We start from the raw sequence: 12,414 nt of genomic DNA on the forward strand, positions 1-12,414 counted from the left end.
TTTTTAAAAAAACGTATTTCTAGATGATGTTTTAATTTACTTCACGTATAAATTTCTCATCCTCATATTTATCCTCTACATGATGCTGCCAAATTACTCTTCAACCTAATCTATAGGTTGCCCATTTGGTAGGAAAACAAAAGCTTCTCAGAGACACCTCTCCCAGGCTCCAGGATTTGGCCAGAGAAATGCCCACTCCCATCAATAAAGTCCAATTCTTTTTAACTGGCAAGGCCCCCTTTACATTTTCTATAAAGTCTCTTCTTTTACCTCTAACCAAATACAACTTCATTCCCTTCATATCCTCACCAATTTTCCTTTTTCTCCTCTTATAATTAGTTAACCATACAAAAAAGGTGAAGAAAGGCGCTTAAGTAGCTTCTTAATCTAGTCCATTCATTCATTCATTCATTCCATAGTCAACAGGCCAGATTGTTCTATCTTGGTTCTAGTGAGGAGCAGGAAGCAACAAGACAGGCAAGGCTCTGCTGTGAAGGAGCTTATATTCTACTGGCAAAGTCTATAAGGCCATGAACTCCTAGAAAATACAGATTGTTTCTCATTTATCTTTACAACCCCTGTAGTAAAACACAACACTTTACAAATAGGAAAGCCTCAAAGCATTCAATTGTTAGGCTAACTAAAGCTTAGTGATCAATAAATACCCATGTCAGTAGTGATTCACAGCAAGGGGCCTGACAGGTGTTGGAATTGCCTCAGTCTCCACGAAAGGAATGCAATGAAGCCTCATGTAATAAATTCAAGGGCATATTACCGTCTTCATATAGTTAAGCAGAGTCTCTTCTCAAGGCTTCAAGTAAGCCAAATTAAGCCTACTAATTTTTAAAAATGCATACAACCGTGGTGAATTAAGTATTCATGCAGAATTAGTGGTTTTAAGGAAAAGAACTGTGAATGAATAAAGGTTATCTTTTACTTGTCTCAAAAAGAAGAGAAACTAAAGACCACATTTCTGGATGGACCTGGAGATTATCGTACTAAGTGATGTAAGTCAGACAGAGAAAGACAAATAAATGATGTCGCTTATATGTGGAATCTAAAAAAAAAAAGATGCAAATGAACCTATTTTCAAAACAGAAACAGACTCACAGACTTAGAAAATGAATTTATGGTTACCAGGGGAGAAGGGGGGCGGTGGGGATAGATTGGCAGTTTGGGATTGTCACGTACACACTGCTATATTTAAAATAGACAACCAGGGACTTCCCAGGCAGTCCAGTGGTTAACACTTCACCTTCCAATGCAGGGGATGCAAGTTCAATCCCTGGTCAGGGAGCTAAGATCCCACATGCCTCGGGGCCAAAAAACCAAAACATAAAGCAGAAGCAATATTGTAACAAATTCAGTAAAGACTTTAAAAATGGTCCACATCAAAAAAAAAAACAAAAAACCTTAAATAAATAAATTAATCAATTAATTAATAAAATAAAACAGACAACCAACAGGGACCTACTGTAAAAAAAAAAATTAAAAAGACTACATTTTCATAAAATATTTGAGCTACATGACACCATTTCTAAGGCAACTTCGTGTAATGTATATTGCTTTTTCTTCTTAAAAAAAAACCAAACAAAAAACCTGAAGCTATAAAATAGTCGTAAGTCATAGATTCTGGGCAGAGAAAGAAGACCAATAAGAAATTAAATCACCAACATTAAATTTTGAGACTTAGTAAAATTCAACCTGTGTAAACTTTTCACAAATGGAAAGTGAACACACATGGGTAAAGGCAATTTGTGTATAAGGAAGCCATTTGACATTTTTCTAGTGTGCAAGTATTCATATTGTTTACCCTATGTTTTGAAGAAGATATTCCCAAATTCCCACAGAAGAGCTCGGGGGCACTGTGGATGATTTTAAGAAAATTTAAAGCAGAAATGAAGGGTCTGTACTCTGATTTGTGTGTCCTTCATGGCATGTCAACCTCCTCAACCTGACACGCCTTCTCAGATACACAGGTAACACCAGTGCTGTCCTGCCCTTAGTTGAAGCTTAACACCAGAGACAATTTCTTCACCCAACCAGAAATACTTACTGCACAGTAGATGGTTCAAATGCAGTGGGATTAACAAAACATACAGCCCTTGACCACAGGAAATCTTTCAGACTGAGGAGAAGGAGCTCAGAAACAAACGCAAAAATAAATGTATAATCACACATCATGATGAGTGCTACGGGGGTGGGGAGTGGAGACTACTGTGGGTGATAAAGGAAGAGGCCTAAATAAGATGTGATAGGGATTCAAAGAAGGCATAAGGAAATGACACGTTTCAGTACCAAGTCAGACCACAACTATGTTGAAATCGATGTCTCCAAAAACGACGCAAGTGATAAACTGTATACAAGGTGCCAACTTACCTAAAAATGATTTAGGAGAGCCACAAAACAGGATCTCCAAGGAGTCAGTCAGTGCAGGCAAGCATGATACACCAAAGCGATGTTCCTACTTTCACCATTTACTCGTCCTTGGAGTAAATACGTGCTGAGCATTCTGGGGAAATTTTAGAACACAGGTAGTTCAAAGCAGCAATTCCCCTTACACAGCAAATCAGTCACACAGTGTGAAGTGAAGGCAAGGGTCACTTCTCTTAGTCACAGATTTGGAGTTTTAGAGGAATGGTACATGCCTCAGGTGAGCCATCCTTAGCTTCAATGTGCAGAAAAATCACTGGATGAACCTGTTAAATACTTGGAGGCCGGGTCCTACTCTCAAGGATTCCAATTCAAGACTTAAGAGTCCAGCCTAGAAACGTTCTGATGCAGGTGGTACAGGTCACACTCTGAAAACCCACATTAGACTAAAACCTCCCCAGAGGAGGAGGTTTTGCCCTGATGAAGAGGCTTTCAGCTTAAAAAAGCAAGCAAGTACAATATTACACAGGGGCCTCCTAGAACTGTTTGCTTACAGGCTGACCCTGTGCCTGACCCTTGTTATACTCTGGGCTTGGAAGAAAAAGTCGGAATAAACCACAGAGCCTGCTGCTACAGTTCCTGCCCCAGACAACTGACCAGAGGTAACACAGAAGAACAAGGAGAGAGAGAAGCAGTGCTGACCACTCTGTCTGCAGAGGCCAGAGAAACACGCGTACCACAAGCGAGGCAGTTAAGACCGCTAAGGGGGTCAGCACGAAAGTACGGACGGGGACACACCCGAGAAGAGAATGACGGAACAAAAACAGAACTAAGGAAAATAAAATTCGTATTTCTTAAGAATCTTCTATGTATCAGGCAGTATGCCCTACTGCACATATGTGTCTCATTTTATTCCTCAAAAAATCATCAGTGATAGGTGCTGTTATATATGCTATTACATGGAGAGATGATATTATAGATGAAGAAACTAATAAAGCCTAGAGCAAAGGTAACTTGTCTGAAGATACAGAAATGGAAAGCAACAGGGCCAGATTTTGAACCCAGCTCTTTCAGACTCCAAAGTCCATATTCCCCCCCTGGACTCGTGGGTAGGAACATGCTAGCTGTGAAGAAAGGAAAAGAAGCCTCCCAGGCCGCAGAGACTGCCAAGTACAATAGAAAGGAGCAAAGAATAATGCATTAGCAATATCAGAACTTTAAATAGTGGCCTTTTTGTTAAAAAGGAGTTAAGTTTCACAAGCTTTGAATAAGGAAAGACTTGAAAAGGTAAAGAGGTAAAAAGAAGGTAAAAAGTTAAGATACAATTTGGTTCATCATGAATGATTCAGAATTGCAGGAACCCAAATGCTTATTGCAGCTAAAGGTAGGTGATGGGATTCCAGGTGACCTTCCACACTCCGACCCCCAAAATACCTATAACTCCTATGATGAACAAAAATGTCTTTTGTAAAGAGAGAGAGAAAAGATGTGGTATATTTTGTTTCTGTTGATGTTTTATTTTATTTCAGGACTATTAAGAACTGGCTGGTGAGGCAGAGGTTCTCCAAGAATGAAGTCAAAGGAAACAAGCGGAGACGTAAAGTGACAGAAGAGAGACAAGCCACCTCCACAGACTAAGCAAAACATACCCTTAGACTGTGAAAGGCATCCCTCCTCTTCCCTCTTCCTGAATTCACTCCACAGCCCTTAGGTACTGCCAAGCAACAAAGGACGTCTAAGGACAGGCTAGGTGTTGAGGAGAGGGGAGACATGTCCAAAACGGCAGTGACATACAAGGAAATTAATCTAGTCAGTAAACATAATGAGGATAATGACAGCCTAGTCTCTTACTGCCAAAGAAAGAAACTATAGATATGGTAAGGATAAAACTGAGCTGAATCCCCCGGCATTACAGTGGAAATGAGATATATTAAACTCATGGATTTTAATATATGCATAAATAAAAACAGAAATAAATATTTAGAAATATGTACATAAAGGAAGTGTGTGTGTCCTTAGCTCTGTGCTAAGAGACCTAGAAGCAGTGACACCCCAACAGTAATGATCTCATCTAATGCCCAGAGCTTGTTTTCTAAATACTGTTCTTCTTTAAAAGAAACCAGGGCTCTTTGTGGAGAGAGCTGATTCCAGGGCTGGCATACAGATAATACAAGATGAACTGGGAACATCTTTTTTTTTTTTTTTTTTTTGATTAATTTTTATTGGAGTACAGTTGCTATGCAATGTTGTGTTAGTTTCTACTATACAGCAAAATGAATCAGCTATGCATATATCCCCTCTTTTTTGGATTTCCTTCCCATTTAGGTCACCACAGTGCATTAAGTAGAGTTCCCTGTGCTATACAGCAGGGGTCCCCAACCCCTAAGCCGCCGACTGGTACCGGTCCACAGCCTGTTAGGAACCGGGCCGCACAGCAGGAGGTGAGTGGTGGGCGGGCAAGCTAAGCTTCATCTGCTGCTCCCCATCACTCACATTACCGCCGAACCATCCCCCCACCCCACCCCCGGTCCGTGGAAAAATTATCTTCAATTAAACTGGTCCCTGGTGCCAAAAAGGTTGGGGACTGCTGCTATACAGCATGTTATCATTAGTAATCTATTTTATACATAGTATCAACAGTGTATATGAGGAACATCTTATTTGAAAGTAAGAAAGGATTTAAAGAATGATGGGGGGCTTCCCTGGTGGCGCAGTGGTTTAGAATCCGCCTGCCAATGCAGGGGACACAGGTTTGAGCCCTGATCTGGGAAGATCCCACATGCTGTGGAGCAACTAAGCCATCCATATGCCACAACTACTGAGCCTGTGCTCTAGAGCCTGTGAGCCACAACTACTGAGCCCATGTGCCACAACTACTGAAGCCTGCGTGCCTAGAGCCCGTGCTCCACAACAAGAGAAGCCACTGCAATGAGAAGCCCACGCACCACAACAAAGAGTAGCCCCTGCTCACCACAACTAGAGAAAGCCCGTGCACAGCAACGAAGACCCAACGCAGCCAAAAATAAATAAATAAAATTAAAAAAAAAAAAAAAGAATGATAGGGACTTTTCCCATCAACAGAAGAATGGATAAAGAAGACAAGGTACACACACACACACACACACACACACACACACACACACACACACACAGCGGAATACAACTCAGCCATTAAAAAGAATCAAATTTGCAGCAACATGGATGGACTTGTAGGGCACTGTGCTAAGTGAAATAAGTCAGAGAAAGAGAAATACTGTATGATATCACTTATATGAGGAATCTAAAAATTACAACAAACTAAACAAACTAGTGAACAAAAAAGAAGCAGACTCACAGATATAGAGAACAAACTAATGGTTACCACCAGTGGGGAGGGGGGTAAGGGCAATACAGGGGTGGAGGAGTGGGAGGTATAAACTACTGGGTGTAAGACAGGCTCGAGGATGTACTGTACACAACATGGGGAATATAGCCAATATTTTGTAATAACTGTAAATGGAAAGTAACCTTTAAAATTGTAAAAAAAAATTTTTAATTAAGTTAAAAAATAAGGGTTTACATTTATGCTAAACTAAAAAAATAATAATAAATAAAACAAATGACACAGATTTATACGTACCGATACAGAGTGACTTCTAATATATACTGTGAAAAAATAATGTGTAGAACAAAAAAGAATGATATGAACTTTTCAAAAGGACAGAGAATCAACCTGAAGGGGCTCCTAATGGCCAGGTTGGGAAAATCTAAGCATCAAAACAAATAAGGAGAGTAAATGATTATAACCCACTGAGTAAAAAGGAAATCTATGAATGAGTACATCTGAGATACACAGACAGATGGATGGGAGGGAGGGTTAGGTAGAATAGAGGGAGAGAAAGAAAGAAGAGGAAGAAGGAAGTAAATTTCTTGAAAAAAGAATATTTACAAAGGTTCAAAGTAACTCTCAACAAAATGTTTATTAATTACCAGGGGGTAAAGAGTAACTTTACAGTAGAGCTATCTGGCAGATACCAACCTGAACAAGTGATTGACATCAACTGTACTGGTATAAATCAAAACCATGTACCATCTGATAGGATTCAATGAGAAGAACACTTCTCAGAGAACAACACTATTTTGGTATTCCAAATTGAGAAAACATTATACAAAATAATTGGCCTACATCTTCAAAAATGTCAAAGCCATAAAAGCCCAGAAAAGACTAAGGAACTGTTCCAGACTAAGGGAAGAAGAAAACAAAATGCAATGCGGTTCTTCAATGGATCGGTTTCACAAAAATAACAATACTGGGCAACTGGCAAAACCTGAATGGATTCTGAGGACTGAATGGTAGAAGTATATCAACATTAACTTCCTGATCTTGATAGTTGTATTGTGGTTAACATAGGAGAACGTACTTGATTGTAGGCAAAACATACTAAAGTACTCAGGGGTGATAAAGCATCGTGTTGGTAACTTAAATTCAACCCTTTCCAGTGGGAAAGTTATCTACTCTACTGGGGGGTGGGGGCATTTCTTTTCCCAGACATTCCCAATCAACTCCATGGGCTCCTTGAAAGCATTTGTCAGTTATCTTCAACACCTGTTATGGTCTACACCACAAAAGAGCCAGGTGTGAGGCAAATATTCTCATTCCAGCAGTGGGGAGCCTATGACCTGAAGAGAACAGTTCCTTCACACCAACGTAATGTTTTGGCCTAAGCAGCAAAATCAAGACAGTTGTCCGCATTTCCTCTTCAAATAACTTCATTTTCAAACGAAGAAATGCAGATTAAGAGGGAGGATGGAAAACATCTTGTTTTCCATATTAAAAGGCATAGATCTTTACCTTTGGGGTCATAATCACTACTCAAACAAATGCTAAAGATCAACATTCCATTTTCTAAGGAAAACATGATTCTATGTGTAGAAATCTACACCTATGGAAAAATCACGTTAGAGCGTGATTCTTAAACTTTTCAGAGCAGAATGTTAACTTTTGCTTACTCGTAACTAAAAAGTACATTGTTCCTTAACCAACACACAAAGGGCCTGCAATCACTAGATAAATTGATACTAAGATACAACAGAGCCAAAGAGTCATTAATGCTTTATGGCCTGAACATGTGTGCATCTCCTGCCATCTATTCTTAAGCCGTATAGAATCTGATTTACATTTTCCTTAATTTGTAGCAGATAAATGTCTCATCAACTGCTCAGAAGCTAAGAATTCAGATTGTGATACTTTTCTATTAGAGGGAATTAAAGTCCAAGTGAGTAAGAAGAGGCAGCAAATGGACTGCCTTTCCTTTCTCCTAGATTCTTGGGATCCAGTCTACACAGAGTATGGGGTCTGGATCAAACTGTTTTCAATACTCATCACACAACATGCTTGCCTTTTAGGAGTTTAGCTATATGCTCTTGGTCTTTACGAAACGTCAATACACAAATACTCCACTTGAGTAATTTCTATGTATTCCGTGAAATCATAGCTGAAAACATAATCCACTACGTCACAATGGCAGAACCCACAAACTGTCTTTTTCGTTGAGTACAACACCAGGAAACAAATGGACAGACTTTCTTTCCACAGACAATAAATACTATGTAACTCAATGCTGAGCAGAGAAAGGAACAGTTCCTTATTAGTCTTAGCAGCCAAGAAGCTCAAATCCAATGTAGTGAACAGCAAGCAGTTTAATTGGCTCCTCCCGTAGGGGCTTCGTACCCTCTACTTTCTGTGCTCTTCGCAGATGCTTTACTATGTTTTTATCTTTAATAGTCCTGCTTTATACCATCTTTTTAATTCTACCAGCAGATTTAAATCCTCTTGAAAGTACCCAGCATATGTACACACACATGTATTTATTTTCCTTCTCTTACAAATTTTCCTTCTGATATCTCTTATATTTTCAGGTAGCATTCTACACTTAATAATCTAAAAATTTTTAACGATATGGACACCAAGTGGCTAATTTAATAAAGACCAAGGAGTCTGCGTCATTAACCCCCCTCGTCCTCTCCCAGTGGGGAGGGCAGGCGCGTCACCTTTGCAGTAGTCTGCGGGGTCCTCCTGCTCCTCATCGTCTGACCCCAGGATCTCCTCCTCTGGCTCCGGGGGCGCAGGGTCTGCCAGAGGCGGTGGCGGTGGAGGGGGCGGGGGTGGAGGAACCAAGGGAGCTTTCTGTTGAGGCTCCGGCCTGAAACAGAGGAAGGACAATTTCTGTTTACTCAGAAGTAAATCCTGCATTATGAATACACTTGAGAGTTTCTTAATGTGGGGAAAAATAAAATTGTCACACACTAAGAAGAGATGCTGATTAATGTTACTTCATCCACTTTAGCTGAATTCAAGTAATGTTTCAAAACACAAGTGGGGGGCGGGGGGCGTGACTACCCTTATTAACCAAGGAATATTTCTGCAGGCCCATTTTCACTCCAAGTGTCATTATTTCTTAAGTCTTGATAATATTATGAATTGTAAGTGAAATAAGAGTTATCTCCCCACGATACACAGCCTTAGTAGTTAGAACACATCCCCCAGAGATTAGAAAAAGACAGAGGAAAGCAACCCTGGACTTTAAAAAAAGGGCTTATTTTCCATCATTTTAAAATCAGAATTCCTTTCCCCATAGAAACAGTAGGAATGTGGTTAGGTTTCCTGGATAACTCATAAAAGCCAACTAATGTATACTGTAATGTACACCTTGCTTAGCAAGACAAGAACGCTGTCCCAAACTGGAAATTAAACAAAGAAAACATCCACTGCAGTCAAATACAAATACAATCCGTACATCAATGCAAGACTTCCAAAGGTTATTTCTAATTGTTACAAAAAGGCTAAATGTTTAGTATACTCTTTTACAAAAGATAGGAAAACCTATAATACTAAAAACAAATAAACAACTTAAGAGGTTACAGATGTAAACCCTTCAGATATCTAGAATAACTCAGGACATATTAAATACATTTGCTTAGAAGTAAAGCATTCATAATGCAATTCTATAAAATCAAGCTTTCACTTATAAAATTTAACTGCTCCTTCTAGCCACATCCCAATGGGGAATCTTGAACCAAAAGTCTCAACTGGATGCAGAACCCCTCTTGAGCTGCAAGCTGCCCTAACAACAGGACCACCACCGCTCTCCCTGAGCTGGCCATAGCCCTACAGATAAAAAGTGGGGAGGGAAAAGATACCGAGTGGTAGGCGCAAGGGGGTTCGGCTGATGGACTGTTCCCCAGAGGCAGTTTCAGTGGGATGAACAGAGGGCCCCTAGTCTGGGGAGCAAGGGGAACCTCACAGCCACTGATGTGGTAGATAACGGCCATTTTTTTTGGCCTGCCCAGTACTGATGTTCCCTTTCTAAAAGCACGTTTTGGAACACTGCTACTCCCTGCACAATGAAAGGCTGGCTCCAGTCCTCTCTCCTCGCTGTGGTACAGCCTAGGGCACACAGCCCTGGAACCTTGCTTGAGAAGGTCAGCAATCACAGGGTGCAAACTATCCTAGCTGCTAGTAAGAGGCAGGGCCAGAGGAGCTGCCCCTTTCTAAGTTGAACCTCTAAATTCTTGCCAAATCTAGGAGCCCCCAAATAGCCTTTAGCACACTGCCTTCAGCCTAAGGTAGTTACAGCTCATTTATGTGGGTTGCCACCAAAAACTCAAAGTGCCACAGCAAATGAAGGAAGGCAGTAGAAACACCAGCAGTCATGAGGATGGGGTGGGGATCACACCCCACAGGTAACCTTACAGGTCAACACTGGCAAGTATGATTACCTTTGGCAGGACAACTAAAGAATGTTTATAATCTGAAAATGACTTGTACTGATTTCTACTAGCTAGAATTTATGGAGACTCAAAGTTACAGCTCCCTAGGTAACAGACATTAGGACAATGGTGGTGACAACATTCTGAATTAACCATGCCTCATGATGGAGTACTGAAAGGGAGTCATCACAACCAAACACCAACATCACTGCCAGGACCTCCAAAAAAATCCCAAGAGACCTTACGGAAGTGCAGTCATCTTTCTGGCAGCCTTGCAAATGCTCATTTTCTTTTTAATAGACATGCCTTTACTGAAAGTAAAATGGTCCTAGGGAAAAGAGGTCTGAGGAAGGGGAGGTAGGAGAGGAACTGCACCAGTTTCAACGCTTCCCCAAAGGGAAGAGGTTAGAGAAAAGATTTACATGACCCATTCCTGGGGGTGGAATCTATCTATTTGACAAATTTGCTCAACCACAAATACTTTCAAGTTGACTATTTCTTCCTAAGAAATTTTATATGAAAAAATGAAGAGATTCTCTAAATTAAAAAAAAAAAAAAAACCCAAAAAACAACAACACATATTCCCTGTGGAGACTACGTAACAACTAATGAAAAGGGAAGGACTGGAAGATCTTGTCCCACTGGTGCAGGGCGCTGCTATGCTCGACACCACTGATACTTGGGCCAGGAAACTCATGGCTGTGGGTGCTGTTTCGTATGTTGTAGAACGCTGTTAGCCTGGCCTCCAGCCACTACATGTCAGTTGTGATCATCATAGACATGTCCAGAGACAAAGCAACCTAAATGTCCATCAACAGAGGAATGGATAAAGAAGATGTGGTACATATATACAATGGAATATTACTCAGCCATAAAAAAGAATGAATTAATGCCAGCAACATGGGTGGACCTAGCGATTATCATACTAAGTGAAGTAAGTCAGACAGAGAAAGACAAATATATGATATCGTTTATATGTGGAATCTAAAAAAAAAAAAGGGTACAAATGAACTTATTTACAAAATAGTAGTAGACTCACAAATGTAGAAAACTTATGGTTACCAGGGGATGACCGGGGCTGGGGATAAATCAGGAGATTGGGATTGACAATATACGTACTGCTATATATAAAATAGATAACTAATAAGGACCTGCTGCATAGCACAGGGAACTCTACTCAATACTCTGTAACGGCCTACATGGGACAAGAATCATTAAAAAAACCAACACTGGATATATGTATATGTATAACTGATTCACTTTGCTGTACACCTGAAACTAACACAACATTGTAAATCAACTATACTCCAGTAAAAAATTTTTTAATCATCACCAAAAAAAAACCTATGCCCAGACACTGACAAATCGGGGGGGGGGGGGGGGGGGGGGGGAGTGGTGGCAAAATGATGCCCATGTGAGCACCACTTCATCGGTGGCATTTGCTACATATACCTTTACCTCAATGGAATAGACTGTATCTATGATAAGGGAGAAGAGATTCTAATTTTCACATGCCCATTTTCTCTAGTTTGAGAGGCTCGGGTATCTTTATCATAATGTGTGTCTCTTGGTGAGCTGCCACGTCACTTGCTTAACAAAATTCTCAGACCCTCTGGTGTCAGGGAGGGCCATGCTGAACAGGCAGGCAGATAGTTCCCCCAAAGCCAGTTCTATCAAGTTAAAGGGATGAGTCAGGGTACCTTGAAATACAGAGGAGGTTGAGTAATGTTGGTGTAATATCTTGACTGGCTATCATATCAAAACATCTAGAACTCTGCTGTCCTCTGGCCCCACGTGGGTGCTGAGCACTTAAAATGTGCCTAGTCCTTACTGAGATGTGTTCTAAGTGTAAAATATGTACTGAATTTCCAAGATTTAGTATAAAAAATGTAAAATATTTTATTAATAATTTTATATTTATTACATGTTAAAATAATAATGTTTTGGATATAATAAATTATTAAAATTAAATTCATCTGCTTTTTACTTTTTTTTTAAATGTGGCTACTAGAACACTTTAAATTACAAATGAGGCTCACATTACATTTCTATTAGATGGCACCACTCTAGACCCTCAGATTCAACAATAGCAGAGGAGTGTCCTGGCAGAGATTCCTGGTTACATCAGTGAATATTTTTTTCTGAGGTTTCTCCCAGTAACCTGCTTCACACCAATTATCACCAACTCTCAAATTACCCAGATCATCACAGTAAGATAAGTACACTGTAACTACCAAATGTTTCAGTCCAATCACTGACTCTTTTTCATCCCATCCAGCCTTGTTACTGCCT

At 40.2% G+C, this 12,414-nt stretch overlaps 1 protein-coding gene across 10 annotated transcripts in view; it reads right to left on the minus strand.

Moving 5' to 3' along the window:
• SRPK2 (SRSF protein kinase 2) overlaps positions 1 to 12,414 on the minus strand; it is a 229,667-nt gene that overhangs the window by 66,125 nt on the left and 151,128 nt on the right. For all 10 annotated transcript variants that reach the window (XM_036862832.1, XM_036862831.1, XM_036862836.1 and 7 more), the window contains one exon: positions 8,404 to 8,555. In XM_036862832.1, the coding sequence (XP_036718727.1) occupies positions 8,404 to 8,555 (152 nt within the window). The remainder of the gene's footprint in view (positions 1 to 8,403; positions 8,556 to 12,414) is intronic.

This window comes from Balaenoptera musculus, chromosome 9, assembly GCF_009873245.2.
Source record: "Balaenoptera musculus isolate JJ_BM4_2016_0621 chromosome 9, mBalMus1.pri.v3, whole genome shotgun sequence".
Classification (NCBI taxonomy): Eukaryota; Metazoa; Chordata; class Mammalia; order Artiodactyla; family Balaenopteridae; genus Balaenoptera; species Balaenoptera musculus.